The following is a 21045-nucleotide window of genomic DNA, read 5'->3' on the forward strand; positions in this document are numbered from 1 at the left end:
AGCAGCATGAAAACATCTTTTAGGCCACTGTGCTCTAAAAACCAACAAAAGCACTAATGCTTGGCAAACAAAACAGCCGATTGAAGAATTCATGATAAATCTGGAAATCTCTGCAGTAGATGGAGAGAGGTCTTCAAAACATAAGAATGCACAGATGATGAGCTGACCTGAAAGCTTCAAGGCTCTGGCTCCTTTTTTATTATTATTATCATCGTCATTATTCACATTATTGAAAAAAAAAAACAAAAAAACGCAAAGTTCACCATCATTACTCATTATCCAGTGACATCAATGACTATTAGATAGAAAGATAAAGAAATGCAAGAGCGTTCGCTACACAAAACATCATCAAAATAAAGATTAAACTGTTCAAGGGTGACATACAGGTTTAACCTAAGCAAGTTCATAAGTCTACTCCATCTGTGACGTGCGAAAGATGAGAATGCAGCTTGGATTATGGAGTATATTGGAATATTAAGTGTACTGTGAAACTGGACTGTAAGCTATATTGCTCAGTCTTAAACGGATAAATAAAATAAAAGAATTATAGAAGCCTTCTAATCTTAGCAGCACTGCGATAATGGCACATGACCACATCACTGGCTTAGAAGTTACAGCTTCTGAAAATAATACAGTCTGGAATTAATTCAGAAAGGTGACAAACAGATATAAAAGATCTATTAAGAGTTCGGCAATTAACCTGAAAATTATAAGAGATCAGCCTTTTTGAAGCTGCAGCCTGCATGCCAACAGAGAATAACATCAGGTCACTGGCGGTGGCCAAGTGTCATGGCTGTGTTTTGCAGGTGGATCTTTTGTCTCTTGGCTAACCTGATTTACACTCCTTTCCTGCCAGATATACAGTGTAGCTTCCACGGTGAAGCATATTTATTCTCTACAGAGACATATAGTCAGCTTTCTCTCCCCCTCAAGCAAAGAAAACAATGTTCAGCTGCTGCTTCATGTGTGGTCAACAGACACCCACAGAACACAGCAGGCGGGAACAGGGCTAATGCATTGCCTGCAGTCTCACCTGTCGAGTCCCCATTGTTCCCTTATGACTAAAAATGCTGGCTCCATTTTCTCTGGTTTCAAATTTGTCCTGAGGAGGCCCCGGTACCTGTGCAGGCCTGCTGCTGAGGGATCAGGTTGCTGCCTCTGCCTCTCATCAGGGATCGAGGCGAGAGAACAAAGGAAGAGACGAGGGCCCAAGAAGGAGGGAAAGATTTATTTTGTTTTCAGGTGTTTTAATCCACTTGTGTAATTAACGACTGGCTCCCTAAAGAAGCACCACGCTGCTGAAGAAAAACCTTTCATGTTATAGATCTTCGATCTTTTAAAGCTGCACAAAGAAGGTGATTGTAGCCACCTCTAACTCCTAATTTAATGCTTCAAATTAGCATTTGGTCTTTTTTGGAGCTGTGATGACAGAGCTGAGCGCTAAAGTAGAAGCTAACACAAGAAGCTACAACAGGTTTTCAGTGCACAAATACATACAAATTAAATACTGAAATTTGAGACTTTTCAATGGCTTGTTGGCCAAACATGAAGCCATAATGCATGTCTTTTACTTGCATGAACAATGGTCTAGTGGTCCAACCCTGTGACTTCTTTTAACTGAGATAACCAGCTATAGTCACCTATGTGGCATCCAGCTGTCAGGCAAAGCACGATGGAAACTTGAACCCTTAATATAAAAGTGATCACCCCACTTTGCTCCACCATGAATAGCTTCAAAAGATCAAAACAGCATTTTTGTGTGTCCCATGCTGTAAAAACTCCTGCGAGTCTCAAGTGGCCGTTTGAGGAACTGCAATTGTTGGCGCTTCCTCAATGGGTTATTTTTTTTTTGCCCCGGAGTTGCAGCTAACAGCCAACACTCTTTATTTACAGATGTTATTAGTTTGGAGATTTGGTTGTTATGTTTGTTTGTTTTGTTCGCTCTTCGAATTGACTCTAAGTGGGCGGGAGTCAGCTGGAAAATGATGACGGCAAATATTTACACACAGGTTTGAGCAAGCTTTAAATGAAAATGTCACACATGCTACATCTGCTGTCCTGATGATTCAGCTCTAATTGCTAAACTCCAAAAACATTTGTAATTTTAATCATTTCAGTCAATCAATCATGAAATATTATATTACCAGCAGTAACCGAGTGGAAAAAAAAAGAATTTGCATTGTGGAAGTTAATTTAAGAGTGCCACCTTCTGGGTAAACACCACACGAGTCGTATCATGTCTTGCTTGCTCGTGCTTCCTACAATTCCCGGAATACCTGTTGATAATCCTCAGAGAACAGGTGCAAACACTCTGCACCAGCTGCGGGTTATTCGTGTAGGTGGAACAAATAGCAGCGTGAGCGCCGAAATAATTAGCCCAGAGGACGACGCGAGTCCTGCTCCACATCTCAAAACGCAGGTTGCCTTGTGACTGCATTGCATTCTGGTCCATTAAGGACAATTGTTTTTACTCTGTTTCACTCTGTTTAACTAATGAAGACAGTGTGTGATAGTGAGGGAGTGAAAAAGGGGAGCATATTTCCTGTTGATGTCTCAGACAACAAAAGTTTTCCATTAAATCATTAAATTAAAGTGAGTGCGGTGGAAAACGCGCGGTGTGTTGTCGCACTCTGTGTTTGACCTGTGATCCAGTTAACGAGAAAAACATTGAACTGAGCAGCAAAACAGACAAAAGACAGCCAGAACCAAGTGCACGATGTCGGGAGTTCTGCACAATATAAGCACATATATTACAGCACAAATCAGACTTTTTGCATCATTATTAATCAACTATTGAGCTTTGAAGCTGGTTGATGAGAGACGTAAAGATTTACACCATACAAAGAAAAAAATAAACATGAGGAAACTGCAGCACATTCTTGCATTTTTCCCTTTGATTAGTCAGTGAGTTTAATATGAGAATCTAAAAGAGAAGCATTGTCATATATTTAAATTAATTATGGTCAAGTTACTCTAAAATGCCGTCTCATTCGAGCACCAGTGACAGCACAATCAAAGCAGATGATCCAGCTTTGATTTAGCTTAAATTGCTCTCCTAACCTTCAGTGAAGACCTGTAACAAAACTAATATCTGGGTTACAAAAAAAAAAGAGTTCTTGTTGGTACTGGGAGTTGAAAGGCACATAAATGTTTCTAGAAGGCTCAAAGACATTATGAAGGAAAACATAGGCACCTTTTTATATAGCATATCTGTGACACACGACTCCCATTATTGGCAGTGTCAGAGTCATTTTTCTCAGCGCGAGGCAGATTGCAAAGATAAAAGCACATTACAAGAGTGGTGATTATCACTCTAAACGACTTGCCATAAGGTTGCCTAGAAATTGATCTTGTGGCGTGATCGTTAGTCTTTGAAATGTTCTCCTCTACACACTCGACCACACGAGCGTCCGTAAAAACCTCTTAAAAAATGTCATAAATTGCGTCAGCTGACGAGCTGCATGGGTACGGGGAGTGCTCTTAAGACTGCAGCGGGCTCGAGCGAACGGGTGGTAAGTGCACTCAGAAATCACATCCATTATGTTGTGAATTATGTATTTGAGGGGCGCAGGCCACGGGACCTGAGGGGAGAAGTGGTTGTGAGTTGCCTGCGGGCAGACTTGGGGCAGATCAGAAGAGAGCTCACTGTCCTGACTCCAAACATCCGCCATCAACTCCCATTAATGACGTACCATTAAAGGCAACATTAGGCCATTAACAAAGCACGGCCTCAACGCTTGCTACTTATCCATTAACCCCTCCTAATGCAACTTGGTGCCTAACATTTTGGCAATGACTTCATTCTTCTGTTTCCGGAAGAGCTTACATTAGCTCACCCAAGGGTCTGGCTTTGTGAATGAACAGACTGGATTTTTTATGTTCCCCGTCAGCAGGAGACGCTATCAGAAGCCCTAATAGATCGCCAAGTCTCGACCCTGTCACGATGACCGTGTTTCTCAGGCAAGAAGTTTAAAAACTCCATCACCGTGAGGATATTAAAGTCCTCCACCGCACAACCTCTCTCCTCTCTCTGCTTTCAAAGTCATTTTCCTAAAAATAGACATGGCCTGCAAGCAAGTTTGCCGGACAAAAGGGATTATCGTATCATTTCTACCCATTAAAATGGAAAACTGGCCATTTCCGACCTGAATCTGTCTGCCATACAGATAAAGCTTATTTTAATTAGGGTTGTGACATGTGGAAATGATCGCACAACACCTCGAAGGCATTTGAAGAGGCGTAGGGTCAAAGTGAAGCATAAAACCTTTAAAAAAAGGAAAAGAATTGCATTTAAACACATTTAAGACTCGAAAATGAACTGTTCCTACAGTGAAGTTCAACATTCAGTTTTTCATTTAAAAACACAGCAGAAATGTAAGAGTTTATTTCAAATGTTGCTTTTGTGTAGCGCGCACCAAGGCTGAAGTCTGTTAACTCTCAATCCAGGCAGTTCAGACGTGTGATTAGAAACTAGTCATTCATTTTTAATTATTTCTGAGCCATTTAAATGTGATAACATTCTCATATGCCAAGGAGCCTTCAAACTTCATTAAACTGAAGGATCCTACAAGCATTATTGAATTTGTCCTGCTCGCTCATGCCTAATGATGAGCTTGCATCCACATGCAACAACTCTGCTCCTAATCACACAGGCTTTGAATTTAAGTTGGCTAATCGTGCACTTGCTGTCACGGTCCTGGGTCTCCTGACCCAGCGTTTTTAGTTCTTTGTGATTTTTGTATTATTGTACTTGTGTGTGATTTATTCTATGGCTTCTAGTTTTGATCCCTTGCCCTTCATGTCTCTCTGTGTCCCCTCTGTTCTGTGTAATTGTGTGTCTTTGCATGTTTGAGTTTCTTGTTTTCTGTCACTGCATTGTGCATTATGTTCTCATGGTTGGTTTTTTGTTACTCTCTCTAGTCTAGTCTCTTGTGTTCCCAGCTGAGTATTTCCCTGTGTATTTTGGTTCTTAGACCTCTGCCTTATGGTTTATGTCTCTGTATTTCTTAGTTGCTGTCTCCACTGTGTCAAGTTCGCGTCTCTGTGTGATACTTCCTGTTTTACTTTGATGGTCCGTGTCTCATGTGAATGCGTCCTGCTTTGCTTGTCTCGTCAGTCCTGATTTCTCCCAGCTGTGCCCTCCTGTGTCTCATTCCCCTCGTTACTTCCCAGTGTATTTAAACCCTGTGTTTCTCTGAGTCAGTGTCGCGTCGTCCCTCATGCTGTGTGTGGATCTCCCTGTGAGTTCTTAGTTTATGGTTTCCCAGTTTAGTCTAGTTTGTATGTTTGTTCTACCAGCAAATAAAGCTGTGTTTTGAGTTCACCTCCCCGAGTCTGTGAGTCCTGCATTTTGGGTCCAACTCCTGCCTGCCGCACAGCGATTCATGACACTTGCTGAAACACTAATAAGAGTCTTTCTATTTTATTGGCCTAAAGTTGCGCTTCGTTTCAAATCCAAAGACTTTTTTGAAAATCTCTTGTTTCTTGCTAGTTGTTGGTCCCTTCCGTGCTGAAACACGTGGTAGTTTTACAGGTGAAACCCATGTATGGTAAAGAATCCCACATTTACGCTGTGGCTAAGTAGTAGAAATAACATGAGAGGTAACATATGTCCTGAAAACACCATCTGCAGTTGCTGATTTTCAGCAACTCCTGCTACACTCCTGAATCTATCGCAGCTGTGATAACAGGTATCTGATCACATGGTTCTTACGGTTACATGCTATTTCGCCTGCGTTTGAGATGAGGCCTGGATAAGCGGACGCGGTTTCTCCGAGGGTAGGATTTGCTTTTAGAAAACTTTATTTTTAGCCCATTTAATTAAAATTACAGCCCTTCTTCCCCTCTAGCGCTCACAGGAAAGTATAATCAGCCCAATTAAGGCTTCAAAATATAGTCACACGGATAATTAAATAAATGTTTACAGTCTAATAAAACAGATTTAAGCTTTAAAGGGGTGAAGTGATGGAGGCAGCAGTGAGTAGCTCTTCACATTAATGAGTAGAGCGAGCTTTGAATTTACTGACAAGTCTGAACTGATATCTGCAAATCTAAGCGCAAGGAATGAATCCTCAAGTTCTTAAAACGTCCTCGATTTTTCACCCCTTCCGAGTGAGAGGTGTTAAGAGGGAGCTTTAAAATATTCCCGACACATTCAAAACAACCTTCTTGACATCAAAGCGCTCGTCGTTTCACCAGGTCTCTTCAAGAGGTATCACATCAGACAGGAGGTATCAGGTTTTTTTTGCATACTGGCCATAAACCTGCCAGCTTCGCTCGCCTCAAGCAACTGAGCCAACTAGAGCAGGACTGACTTGTAGGGTAAGTGTCTGCTGTCTGGACTGGAGGCAGAACATCATTTGTAATCAGTTTTATTAATAGCATAAAAAGGTCCTCTGGAGTAACAGCATGCTGCAACGGAGGGGGGAAAAAGGAAGCCAGGCTGGTTCTGGGACAGGTGGCCAATTGAGTGAATACCAGTTGGCAATAGCGGTAAATAGTTGGCAATTTTGATAGGCAAGTCACTGTTTGTGTGATTAGTCAAGTTAAAATCTGCTTCCAGCATTGAAGGTTAAGGACTTGCTGCTTTTCTCAGTTTTATGTACATGTAAATCGAATATCTTTGGTGGAGAAACACGCAATCTAAAGATGTCACCTTGAGCTCTGGAAATGTCAGTTTTTAACATTTTCTTCAATCTTATTAATCAAAAAAAAAGGAAAATTCACAAAACATCTAGTAGTGATGTGACATTTTCTAACAGTCACTTAGCCCTGGCCAGGGCTTAAATCAGGACTACAACTACTACTCATTGTTACAATCAAATTATGCTTTTTTAATTAGATTTGTTATTATAACAATTGTTTTGTCCATGAAATGTCAAAAAAAAAGCAACATTTTACTATAATATGAAAGAAAAGGGAGCACTGGTATTAAATATGAATTATCAAAGTAGATCGTTTTTAAATTTCTGCCAGTCAGCTAAGTCAATTCACAACTTCCCTCTGTTTTGTTTCGCTGTGAATAAATATCCTTTTGGCTTTGGAGTGTTGGCTCATCGAACAAAAACAGCGTTTTGGGCTCTGGGAGCATGTGAGGTTCTTTTGCCTTTTTATTGCGACGCATATTAATGATGAAATCACCAATGCAGCTCTCACTAATACTCATGTTCAGCAAATTACATATGCAAACCGACATAACCCAACTGGAGGGTCAAGATGGAAACATCCACTGAGTCATCAGACTAAAAGCATCCTCATTCTAGTAATTAATTCAGTGAATTATGATCTTTTTTATTATTATTTTGAATTATTACCCCAGCTGGCTGCTTCAGATTCCACTATTTACACAACTGCAATCAGCTTTTGTTCAAGTACCCGCCTGCCTGACTGCCTGTCCCACAAGTGCTCCCTCTCCTCTAAAAGCAGCCCCACCCAGTCCCAGCCCCCACACCTCCCTGAGCAGGAAATCCTTTGAACATTTGTAGCCCATTGATCCTGTGGGAGCAGTTGTGTTTACTATTATGCCATCTGTATGACCATATTACAGTTTCAGGTGGTGCCTGAGGATACCAATCAAACCTGCTGCCACAACACACCCCTCTTGAAGCATCCTGGCAACAAACCACACACAGCCTCTCATGGGAGCAGTGAAAAAAAAATTTAAAAAGAAGAGGGGAGACAAATCAGGCCAGGAATCATACCTTTTCTACGTGGGTAAACAAGAATGCATCCACTTATCGATCTTAAAGTGCCTCATTAGATGCTGCATGAGGCATGGCCTAATATTTTCCCAACTCAAAATGCATGATGAATAGAAATATGTGCAGTGCTTTTATTATTGCATGAATTTAATTCACGCCACCTACTTTTCCGTATCAATAATGTATGTCTTGTTACGCTGTAAACAACAGAAAATATTAACAGGTAGGTATTTCCATTTGTTCGGCAGATGGTTTTTGTAGCTTTCATCTCTGGTAATTGCCGCGGTAAGGCTGATACTTTTATATTAGTTGGGCAAAGAGTCGTGTATGCTGTTGTGCACTCATAATGACAGAACTGACCTTCTAACCCTTCATTGTGAAACAGAGCAAGCAGTGTTCCCCATTCCAATGAGCCAAACAGCCTGGTTGGTATTAAGAGGGCATGACGGTTTCAACTTGTGTCCTGCTTCAGGTTTTGACTCTAGGGGGGTCGTAAAGCCTCTGCTGGCTAAATAGGGCGGAGAGCAGTGGGAGGAATACATGGAATGCAGATAATACATACAAAGGATTATGTACCTGTTTGCACATCAAGTCTGTGTGGTTTCACGTTTAATACCCCTGGACCAACGTTCACTTTGATGGAGGACTGTGAAAAGCTGGAGATTAGCATTATATGCAAAAAATTCACCTACATTCAAAATGCATTTTATCTTTTGTCAACGCAAGGTCACCATTAGTGTTATACTTCTTTTTTGTTGTTGTCTAAAGACACAAAAGATAAAACTGTCACAACAAGCCACATCTGATTCTTTTGTTTGTGCCTTTTGTTTCTATGAGATGAGATAACCGCTCTTAGTTGATGTAATTCAGTATATGTCACAGTCATCTTGGTTACAAAGGACCTTTAAGGCATAATAATTTCATTAGCGGTGGCTATTACATTTTCTTCTTCCATCATGGCATGAGGAGAAGCTATACATCAAGCTAAGTGCTTTTAACCATCCACCCTACGGTTGCAGTGCTTCCCACCCAACCTCACTCTGTTTCTTGTCCTGTGCGGTACATCCCAAACAAGCGCATAAAAAAGCCCTGCAGATCTGTCAGATAGTGAGATGTACTGGCAGCAGCGAGACATCCCGCTTCACAAAAAAAAAACCCCTGTCAATAAGCAAAAATGTGCCAACACCTCTTCTGCTACTGAAAGGTGTTCAAAATATGAGCAATGTGGCCCGGAGAGCTCATGAACAAAAGTCTCCATGGTTGTGCACAGACTATCCCCCTTCAAGCAAAGTGAGTCAACACACTGTTCAGTAAGACCTCCAAAGCCATGTGCTGCTTCTGCTTCACGGCCAGACAAAAACAAGGTTTCGGGGGTGAAGGCTTCCCTTGAAGTCCAAAAAATGATTTAAAACTGAACAAAAACACCGGGCTTGTCTGTACGTTGCTTCGCCATTCAGTCCTGATATATAGAGAAGGCTGCTGACTTTCACCATCTAATGTCAAAAATACACGATATCTTTGTCAAATACATTTTGTGTTACATATTCTAACTAGCCCTAACCCTACTGGCCTCTTACGCATCAGCGTGTCTGCTGCCCAGTATGCACCAATCTAAACTGTTGTTTGCATAACATGATCCAGGAAGACAATTCAGAAAAGGTGTTGTGAAATATGTAGTCTTTACAATACTGCAGCACATGTAGCAGAGTAGCATGACAGCTGGTGTGGAAGCAACGGGTACCTCCATAAAGACCTGCTAAGTGGTTTATGAAATATGCACAATGTAAAAAAGATAATAACCTGTCTTTTGTCCTCTTCAATATATAGTAACTTCTACTCCAATTATATATATATACTGTATGTATAAAGAATACCCATGCAGGCAGTGATTACTTCCTAACGCTCAGTACTTGCATTGGTCCCAATGAACAAGTATCAGTAAGGCTATTAGGTGGCTTGAACTTTTGATGGCACAATCTTCTCCAATGGACCAATATACAAATGATCTATCTAATACGGTCCTAAAGCCAATATATTTTGACTTTTGACTGAGCAGGAAATGGGAAATTACTCATACACTATATGGACAAAAATACTGGACTCCCTTCACACTACACCTGCAGAAGCTGCTCAGCCGTGGAAACCCATGCCACGAAGCTCGCGGTTTCTGATGTTAATGCCAGAAGAAGTCAGCAGAGCGCTGGCGCCTTTTACGCGCCATGTGGCTCAGCACCACTTTGTGCCTGAGTTGCTGTGGTTCCTAAATGCTTCCATTTAGCAGTGATACCACTTAATATCTAGGGGGGGGAAGAGATTTCACAAACTGACTTGTTGGTGACATCTTACTACAGTACAATCGTTGAATTCAGTGAGCTCTTTTGAATGACTCAATCTTATAAATGATTGTAGAGGCAGACTGCATGGCCAGGTGCTTGATTTTATACACCTGTGGTTATGAGGCTAAAAACACAAAACAATTAAAAGATTAAGTGCAGCCCAATGCTTTTGTGCATGTAGTGTCTCTTTGGTGAATCCTTTCCTTTCTTTAATGCGCCAACATCAGCAAAGGGTGTTGACAAGTATATAAAGAACTATTATTTGTGCTAAACACCTGCTGGTATTGTTACTATGAGCATCGACGTATGTTGATGTATTTGGGCTAAAGCACTTCTAAGCTTCGTAAAGGCTGACAAAAAGAAAAGGCCTTTACTGTCTTCAGTTGTTGGTAATATAAAGAACATGCATATTAGGCGACGTAATGACCTGTGACGAAAAAATGCATTACACAAGAGACATCACAAAAAGAAATATAGCCATTCAACCATGATATCTATACAAATGCTGCCCCAAGGAGAAAGGTAACAAAGTTGTCCAATTATTAGAAAGCCACTGGGAAATATTGTAGTCTGAACCAATACGCCTGTAAAAACAAACTCTGGCTGTGATGTTGTCTTGGTTTAGCGCATCCATAGGTGGTGGCTCTGTTTATAAATCAGCATGCTCTGGCAAGCCCTTCACAATAAGACAATCAAACCTGAGATTTTCATGAAAAGGAGTCGAAAATCCATTCAGCTTCAACCAAAACATCCCAAACCTACATTCTTAGCTTTTATTTTCAGCTCTCAATTTTTTATTTATTTCCTTTTATAATTTTTTTTGCTGTTTGACCCTGAACATTTAAATGAGATCTTGGCATCATTAAAAGAGGAAATGATGTATTATCTCTTCTATAGCTTCTACTTGTATGATGGAGGGCAGGAATGGCAGGGTAATGGTTTCTGGCATCTTCATTATTCAAAATTACACACTTCAAAGCTCATTTAGCAACATCCTCATTCTATAGGCTAGCCAGCAATAGCAGTAATGCAAATTTTTATGTGACAAGGGCCAGTGTTAACAAGCTAATAGTGAGTTTACTATTAAATATCCCTGCTGTTTTCCATTGTTACCACTTTACAGCAAAGCCACAGTAAAATTAAAAGTGATACATGCAGAGAATTTAGCATTTAGAGGATAAGTCAAGTCAATTATATGTATTTAAACTGTACCAGTGGGATATTTAATGCTTTGAAATTCTCTCCAGCAACACAAGGCTACTTGACCTCTTAAGTCGTCCCATTAGAAAATTAAGTACTGCATCCAATTACCAGACAAGCATCTCTTCACCTTCCTTGTAAGGTCTGGCAGCAGAACAGCCAAATACTTAACAGCAAAGCAGAGCATTTTATCACGAAGCATCTAACACATCAACAAGTCATGCATCAGCGAAAGCATCGCTTGAGGGGTAGCTGCCACGCAAAAACCCACCACTTGACTCCTATGAATAAAAATTGAAGCTGAATGTCAGGAAACATTGCTGCAATTGCAGATGCATTAACAAAAAAAACAGCTTTGAGTAACATACTGTAATCTGGTGTGAGGATTACAGTTTTTCTAACCTTTTCCAGGCAGCTGCACATTAGGAGATGCATGCCCAGGGGTCCAAATACAAGTCTCAACTGGAACACATACTAGAATGAAAGAAGGTCTCAACTTTAGAAGGGAAATCACAAGTTCCTCATTTCATGGACTGATTTATGTTTTTAGGATTTCCCTTTATTTTATTTTTTTATAATTCAGCATATAATTTCAGTAAACAGTTTGAAATGTTTATCTTCCATGTTTAGCTAATTACTTCAGTTTGTCTAATTACTTTTCAAGTGTTAAACTACCTCAGGTTTCAGCTTGGCAGCCTCGATGTGTATTTGACAAATCAGAGTAACATTAAGAGGATTTCTGAATCTTTGTGCACTGGAACCTTTCTCATCAAGCATACGTTAGTTCTCAGGCACCACAAAGCCAAACTTAGCTGCAGTTCTCGATATCAGTAAGGATGTGGTTACGCTGATACCATTCAAAAATCGAATTGGTTAACTCTTCTAAGAGGTGCTGTTTGAGTTGCTGTTGCCTGTCCAGTGTTGCTACACCTCTGCAAACTGCTTTTCAGCCCTATTTCATACGAGATCCTCTGTTCAAGCTGGTTCTGACTTAATCAGTGTTGTATCTGTTATCTACTCCACATATGCAGGTGGAAAGGAGGGGAGGTCCCAGAACAGTGCCAGGATGGTTGCCGAGTAGCCTACTAACATTACTATGAAATATAACCATATTAACATTAACATTAGCTGCTGTCTCAGAATGACATAACACAATGATACTTTTTTGGATGAACAAATCTGGATGCTGGTATTTGCTTGTGCTGCTGCTTTGCTAAATTGGAAGTATTTACTCGTTGGGTATGAAAAACATGTTAGCATGTATGTTTTTACTTTTACTATCACCCATCTCTTACGGGGTCACCTAGTCACCTACTTCTGCGTTTAGTTTTTCCTGTGCTTGTGGCCATATTCCGTCTTCTTCAGGACAGTGTACACCTTGTAGACCTATGCTGCCCCCTTCAGCTCTAGAACAATTGCAGCCTTGGTATGTGTACTGCCTGTGGTACCTACAGTAGCTTATGGTAACATCTCCTAATATGGTTGTTCTATATCCGCGGTAATACTGGTATATATTTTTTATATGATATAAAAATATCTTATTGCTATAGCTATGTGTTTATGTTTCTTAGTGTGCAGAACAAGAAGACAAGCCCGGGCATGTCTGAGAGCGAGAGGGATGTGTCCGCTGCTGTTGAGCAACATCATCGAACAGAGCACAGTGCTTTCCAAATGTGCGAAAATGTTCCGGTTAAACGTGGAAACAACAAACCTGTTTCACCACTCCAGGCAAAAACACATTATCAAAGGCAAGCCAGTCTATAAAGGAGGGGAGCGACCCAAAACTAAACAAATAACTCCACCGAGTGTCACCGGAGCACTCATTGTACTGCTTCAGTGACACTACATCAGTCTGCTCCACTGCTCTTCCTGTGAGAGGAAAAGCAATCAGTGGATTGAAATTACTGATGCATTGACACGGTGGAAAAGCAGCTGGTTAAAAAGGTCAGCCTAAGATTATTATATGACACTATTGTACAGGTCCTGATGAGTTACAAGGTTAAATTACTTTAGTCATTGTTAAACAAGAGTATTAAGAGGTTATTTTATACTTTTACTGAAAATTTCCAGAGAAACACTAGCTAGGCTACATTTGACTCATGCTGTGTCACTGGATGTTGTTGTTATATTGCTGCTGCTTCTGGCACCTTGTTTTAGTAAATTCACAGTTTGAATCGCGCAGTTAATATCAGGATCCCACTGCAAAAGAAGGATGGAAAATGATCCTCATTTACTTACACTTATTAAACATTTACAACATTTTTCCCTATCTCATCAGAAGTATTTTTCCTGAAATATCGTGATATAAGTTTGAGCCTGTATCGGCCACCGCTAACCCCTACGAAATAGTGCGAGCCGAAATCCTCCAAAGAAGATCTTTACAGCGATACCGACCATTTTTAAGAACAACCTGAAAATTCTTTCATTTAAAGAGTAAGGTACTCATCTTAGAAGCATGTGGTACACTGTTATAAAAGGTCCATGGTAGTCATCAGTGTATTGACTCATTGGTGACTCAGAAAGATCTGCCAGTCGTTTAATTTTCCTGTTGTTTGATATTAAACACTGTCAGAATGATGGGCTTTTAATTCCAATCACAGATATGCTGTTGCTATCCTCTGTGAAAGGAAGTCGTCCCTGAATGGGAACTCCTGTCTCCTTACAAGTTCAGCCATAGCAGCATGTAATCAAAGATAGCTTCAGGCACTGCAGACTGCTGCTGCAGTCTATGAAGGGAGGATGGTGGACATCAGCACAACACAAAGAAACAGCTTTTAAGATGGCGAGAATGTGAATACTGAGGTCAAATGCAGACAAAACCTCCCTGTTGAGTCCCAAGGGTGGAACGTAACCGGGAGCAGTGCAATGTTTCATGACTGGAAAACTGCTAAACAGCGTCGGAATGAATAGAGTAACTTCTCAGTATTGCAAAAGAGCTTTGGAGCCAACAGAGGGTGATTCAGAAATAAATGGGAAGACAAAACTCTGTGTCGTTTTATTAGTGGCCCGAGGCTTGGAATGAATGTTTCACCTTTAGCACAAAAGCTGTGTCAACCTGTCTGGCTCCCTTGAACCGCAGACAAAGAAAAAATATAGGTTTGATATAACAGAAGCCTTCTATCTTGCTCAGTGTCTCTTGTATATATAGAAAGAAGCAATGAGGTTTTATGAGAGTGCAGGCATAAATATCAGAGGTCCATCACTGACCCCCTTTTAAGGGCAGGAGGGACATCCTGCTACTGGTAGCACCCATGTGGTGAGACTCTGCTGTCAGTGGTGCTGTGGCTTTGTCTTTCTTTTACCTACAGGATAAATTTGAATAAGGAAAAAGTAGCCCATTAAATGTAATCTACAAAAAAACAAAGGACACATAAGCAGCCACCATGTGGCTTCCCTATATATGTGTCCCTTTGTGGTATTCCTAAAACCGAGGTCAGCTCATTAACATCACAGTTAATGGGAGAGGGGGTGCCACTCAAAGAATTCATTAAAACAGAGCAATAACGCTAATGGAGGATTTGAACAAAGATCCAGGCCCTGTTAAAGATGGGTGTGGCCACAGGCTTTTCAAATGGAGGGGAGACGCTTCCCCCCAGTCAGGTTGCACATGTGAAGTGCTGGGACCGACAGCAGCAACTCTGTGCCCTCTCTGAGGGGTGTGTGCTGTTCCATATTAATGACAAAGACAGCAGCGGGAGCAAGAAGTCGCTATCATACACTCATTTGTTTAAAAAGAGCAAGCGTCACAATACAGTCAGTGGGAGACCACAGGAATCCAGTGAAAGCTGAGGGATGCTTCAATGACTAAAGACCGAAACAACCTCACTTTTAGTCCCCGACCCAAGGACCAATCTGGGGTGCCACTCCTTGTTCACCAAAACCACGAGTGGCTTCGTGCACATCAATGGGGGCTTTCCTGCATAAATAAGGAAGAAGCACCACTGCATTGCACAGTTATCGCTCTCTCATGTTGTTAAGTCTTCCTTTATAACTGAAACAATGGAACTGTGGTGCCTCTTCTCAGATAACAAATAAACCATTATTTAAACGACAGTGACAAACAAGAGAAAAGGGGGGAAATGAGACATTAATCTGTCTGGTAAAGTATCATAAAGACTCCTCTCACTTTATTTCACTCAGTGCGAGTTGTAAAGCGGAATGTATAAAAAGTCAATAAAGTGCTAAATTTAAACAATTTTCTGAACCTGAGCAGGTAATTGAAATAAGAAATGGACAACTGAAAAGGCAATTTTGGCTGAGATTATAAAAATGGAATATATCGCACACTCAGGCTCTGAAAGTAGGGCAAGCCAATCACCAAAGTGTAATTAAGATTCACTTGCTGCTGTTTTACTGATAATCCCTTGTGTAAAACTGTCACAGGCGAACAAAAGACCTTTTTCCTCATTGAGTCATTGCCTGAGAGTGATTACTTCTGCCACCCAAGTCCTTTCATTTTCTCAAGGCAAAGCCACTCATACATCTCCCAGCTTGGCCAGTCCAGCAGAGAGGGAATTGCTCTGTCTGACATGTAGGAAGCTCAGCATGTTCACGCACTCACCCATATTTCTCGACGCTGTCGCGCTACATCTAATCTGAAGGTGACGTTTGTTTTGGCAATCACATTTTAGAAGGAATTAAAAGTATTGCAAAAATCATTAAGTGAATAATAGGACTGCAATTTGAAAAAGTTATCATTAAGCTTAGAGACGGGAACAAGCTGTTCTTGCGGCAACTGTACACACAAACAGGAATCATAAAAAGACCACCCCCCTTCCTCCCCGCACTCCTCCACCTGTTCAGTGTCCTGCTGGGGGCCGAGAGAAACCAGAGTGTGGTTGGAGTGCGCCTCTGTGTGTGTGTGTGTGTGTGTGTGTGTGTGTGTGTGTGTGTGTGTGTGTGTGTGTGTGTGTGTGTGCACCGCTGCAACCCTCTGCGTGAGGGGGGCAGAGCAGACAAAGACCAAAAAGAAATTAGTATTACACTGTTTCTATCGAACTGCACTACATTAGAAATACAAATAGCCGAGCTCTTTTTTGCACCACTGAGCACTAAAGCTCTCGGTGTACTGTATGTGGGTAGGCTCAATGCACCACGCCATATGGTACGGATGCACATTTGTCATAAGCATCGTTTCTCTGGGGACAAGCTAATGCACCGGCCTGGTTTCTTAGAAACTGTAACATCCAAAGCCTTTTTTTTTCTTCCTCTCACAGAAGTAGAGCAGGTTAATGATCGCCTTTTATGTGAGCTTTCCTAGTTTAAGATTTGCAATGAAACCCTGCTCTTTGCTCTTTCGTGACACATCAAAGACTCTAACAGCTTTAATTTCATCGTAACCCTGGGTTATTTTAAGTTTCACGCAAAACTTCCATCTTTATTTTTAGTTATTTTGGAATTTAAAACGTCGTTTAAAAAGTTGTGACTGCTTATTCCAGAGAGATCCTCACATTCCCGCTATAAAGGCCTGCTGCCAGGGGCGCTGTTAGGAATTCTGCACCCCCCGTTGGGAAGTGACACTGGCCTCTCCACCATAATGCGGCTCTAATTTACAGTATGACCTCGCCTGTCTAAACGGCCCTCTCTTGTTTGAGGAGCCCTTTTGTTTTGTTTTTTCCCCTCCTCTCCATCAGCAGCAGCAGCAGCTCTGCCTGCTGCTCAAACTTCCACTTCTTATTCTGATCGAGACCCGAGGAGCACATGATGCACACAAACAAGCGCACAGAAACCCAAGTCTCTTGTGTGAACATCTGTCTCTTTCTTATATCTCACTTGCTTTGTGCTTCTTGGGTGAGTAATAGCATCTGCTTCACTTTATACTCAATAAAATGGTCTTTTTCATCCGAAACACAAGAGCACTAACTGTGTGATACCAGAAAAGATTCCACTTCACACTTTGGCTCCACACATACGACTGAGAGTCCTTTTGAGAGACATTATGAGACACCAAATACGGGTTAAGCATCCAGCAGGATAATAACTTATAGATATCTCTTTTGGGACTATTTGAAGCATTCCTATTATAATAAGTGAGATATATTATGGATGAATGGAAGGTTTGCTCCCTTTATTGGCTTAAGATGTTGCCAGTCAGATTACTCCTATATGATGGTCCAAATTAGGCATTTAAATTTAGCAGATTGTCTTCTTTTCCCATGCATTGGCTCTACTTTGATTACAGAATGGGATTATGTTCTCTACATTTGCAAAAACGTGGCCATTTCCAGATTTTGATCAACAAATGGCTCAGCCACTCGAAGAGATTAGGCCTCAAATTGACAGCAAGTGAAGTGCAGATGCAGGATTTCTATTCAAAGCCATGATTCGCTTGAGTTGTCGTCCTTCCCTTCAATGCATCTGAATTTTGCATGAAGGAATACAATACTTTCCAAGTCACAAAGAAATCTCTTTTCAAAGGAGAAACTACCACATGCAGTCTTCAAACATCGAGAGGAAGCCGCCTATAAACAAGATGAGACGTGCACAAGCGCCCAAATGAACACTTGTACAAAATCTTACATGTATCTCAAACATACAATTAAAGCTGCTTTCTTTCTTTTTTTCTTTCCTCAGGAATTAACATCAAAACGTTCAAGAGACAAGTCCTGACACAACCTAGTTAGAGATGAAAGAAAGGAGAGTGAACCCATCTCCGGTGAAATTGGGTGACCCCTTCACCCCCTCACCCATCCCTCAACAGATTAGTCCATTAGCAAAAAAAAAAAAAAAAAGGGGAGAGCCCCACTTGCCTGACAAGTAATACCAGCTGTGGCACGGAGCACTGTCTGTCTGTTCAGGAGGGGAGGTGAGGAGGGTGGCGGCGGTGGTGGTGGGGGAAGGGTGGAGACAAGGCGGTGAACAAAAAACAGATGCATCTTTCTGGAATATTTGTTCCAGGACTAATTCAGGACTCTCTCCCCCCCTTCTGTTGTGTCTGGTAGCAGCCATGGCGCGGCCTTCAGCGAAGCAAATATAATAAAACACAGGCTTGTTTTTTCATTACAAGTATTGATGCAGTTTTTATTGCAAATCCAAAACTCAATAAACACCTTCAGGCAGATTCTGCTCACACTGAGCAAATTGGCAAAAGAAAACCGGACAAGTTTCGCTTCACCTTTTGCCCTCTCTCCTTCACGCCAACTGTGGTCTAAGCAAACACGCATGTTTTCACCATCACTTGAGGCCACATGTGTAAATACGCAGCAGCGTGGACAACCGTAAAGTCTGCCCTCATTACCCACTCAGAGCACTCTCCTCCAGTGCTCTGAGCACACGGCACTGCAGCGGCACAGCCGTGTAAAAACACTTTAAAAAGCCCATTCGTTTCCTCTCAAACAAACCACCTGAGCTTGACTGATAGGTGCTGTATGGTGTTAATTTACAACAACAGGCGCCACCGTTGTGTGACGAGGTGAAGGGGAGCAGGGTGATATGAGCCACTCCGCCTCTTTCCTACCCAAGGAAGCACTTGAAAGCCTATGGATTTGCCTATGGCCTGGCTGAGTGACACCAACACATGGCGCTGCTACCTGTTGGCGTGACAGAGGAGACTGTATGGAAATCTACAAGCACACTACATACCACGCCCAACATCAAGAGCACGTTCTCAAAAAAAGAATCATCCTTTGTCATGGTTTCATCACCTTGAGGGAGGGAATAGCGAAATCATGAAAATCCAGCTTAGAAAAAACACTGAAAGCACAACAGCTGCACTGAAATCACACAGAAAGTTCCAAATTTCTCTGCTAAAACTTAATCACTTGTGCAAGCCATTACAACTGCCCACATCCCAGTGTAATTACTGGAAGGAGCCTGTCAGAAGTGCTTCCCTCCACCTAACAGACAGCCCATAATTAAAATAAATCATACAGGATGTGAGCCAGCATCATTCTGCTCAGCAGCCCGTGTTAACAGAACACACACACGCACATAAAAAAAGAGACATGGTGGTGGTTATGACATCATGGCTTGAGCACATGTTAACACTGGGTGAGGATGACCACCTCACAATGGGCAGTTTATAGAGAAGAAAAGTCACTTTTAAAGACATGAGCTGAATGCGGAGGACAGTTTTACCTCGAGGTGAGGAGTTGTAGGAAACTACTTAGTAATTAATTTTTTTTTTAAACAGATTACATACTTAGGTGGTTCAGAATTTAACACAATGGAGAGAGGAGGTCACGAAGTTTGTGGCTCATAGGAAGCCCATTTAGTTTCTTTTCTTAAAGAAAGGGGACGTGTTAGTAGCCTGGTGAATCACATGCTACTACATAAAACTGTACTGCAGACTACTAACTTATAACTACGAAACACCCACATTCCTGTTTCCTTCTCTCCCCGGGAATGTGATCGATAAGCCCGGGCTGAAGTTTTGGAGGCACCTGCGTGCTGCAGGTACGGGACTTTCCCCTCGTACCTGCGGCTTCCAGCGCCACAGCCGCCCGCTCGGTGAGACAATAGCTTACCTTGGCTGAGAAGCGCGATGAGGAGGAGGGCAGACGCGTAGCCGGCGGACAACAAGTGCATCCTTGCGAGTTTCACAGATCCTCAGTGGGCTCTTCCAGAGGTTTGTTTAAAACGCACACACAGTTTGGTTTGAGTTTTTTTGTTTTGCGTGTTTTTTTGGTGGATTGATCTAAATCGTCCTCGGGAGCCTGGTGCTGCACAGCCGCAGTTTCACTTCTTTTTGGCTCTTGTTCCAGCGTGGCATGTGCTCGCCAACTCGCGCTCGCGTCAGTTCTGGTGGAACAGGTAATTGTGAGGGGCTCGCGGACGAGCGCGAGGGCGGGGGATACTGTCTGCAGCTCCGCCCTGAGATACCCCCCCCCCCCCCCCCCTCCCTTCTCCCTCTTTCCACCCACTCCACCTTCCCCTCCTGAGCCAACCACCCTCCCACCACCACTTCCTCCCTTCCCCTCCAGCAACATCCTCCCTCCCCTCCTCCTCTTCCTCCTCCTCCTTCACCTCCTCCCACACACAAGTGCACCCCACCCCAGCTCTTTCTTTAAGACCCCCCTCATGTCTCCCCTTGCACCCCCCACCCCACCCCTCTCCCTCACCCTCCTTCTCTCATCTGAAACTCCTATTTCCCTCAAACCCTCCCACCCATTCTCTCTCTTTCCAACAGTCACCACCATCCTGACTTCACACACACACACACACACAAAGGGAACCCTTCAGTCAAGCAGCACCTCAGACTTTTTCAAAAAGTACACAAACACCCACCTGCATTTTAAACTCACCCAGCTTTCAACTTGTGTATTATTTAGCAGTTTATTAGGAGTGGGCTGTTTTCTCAGCGAATCAATCAATCAACCAGCCGGTTTATCAAACATGAGAAATGCCAAGGTGACATTTTCACTTCTTCTAGTTTTGGTCCAATCAATGGATCCAAAACAGTTTACGGTGAATCAAAAGCTTAATGGGGAAGAAGATGGGGACCGGGGAAAGCTGAACTTTTCTGCTTTTAAACGACTGATCTGTCACCTGATACTAGCAAATTCGTTTTATTTTGATACTCGCCCATTTATTTTAGCTGTCACAAAAATAATCATAAAAAAAAAGTTTTTTAATGTTTTCATCGTTCTGGATAAACTGAACAAGCACGTTCCTCTTGTCAAAAATATAACCTGCCATTATTAGATATGCAAAGCTGCTTTTTTAGATCATTTTCTGTTGTTTGTTTTTATTTTTAATTGACAGCAGTGACATTTGATGAGCTAGCGAGGACTCTGAATGCTCATGGCAGCTTGAATGTACAGCCATCATATTACTGCCTCCAAGTAAGATATCCATAAGAAATGCACTAA

General features: G+C 42.0%; 1 protein-coding gene across 3 annotated transcripts in view; it reads right to left on the reverse strand.

The window, feature by feature from the left end:
* alcamb (activated leukocyte cell adhesion molecule b) overlaps nucleotides 1-20012 on the reverse strand; it is a 49920-nt gene extending 29908 nt beyond the window's left edge. For 2 of the 3 annotated variants that reach the window (XM_086261825.1, XM_086261824.1), the window contains exon 1: nucleotides 19702-20011. In XM_086261825.1, coding sequence (XP_086117951.1) covers nucleotides 19702-19762 — 61 coding nt within the window. In that variant the 5' untranslated portion in view covers nucleotides 19763-20011. Of the gene's footprint in view, nucleotides 1-19701 lie in introns of all 3 variants that reach the window. The other variant, XM_086261823.1, reaches the window with a different exon arrangement.
* Between the last annotated feature and the right edge of the window lie 1033 nt (nucleotides 20013-21045).

The sequence above is a fragment of the Aulonocara sp. 'chitande type north' Nkhata Bay genome, linkage group LG14 (assembly GCF_057382095.1).
Source record: "Aulonocara sp. 'chitande type north' Nkhata Bay isolate Kocher_YH1m ecotype deep benthic linkage group LG14, A_spYH_male_GT1.1, whole genome shotgun sequence".
NCBI classification, from domain to species: domain Eukaryota; kingdom Metazoa; phylum Chordata; class Actinopteri; order Cichliformes; family Cichlidae; genus Aulonocara; species Aulonocara sp. 'chitande type north' Nkhata Bay.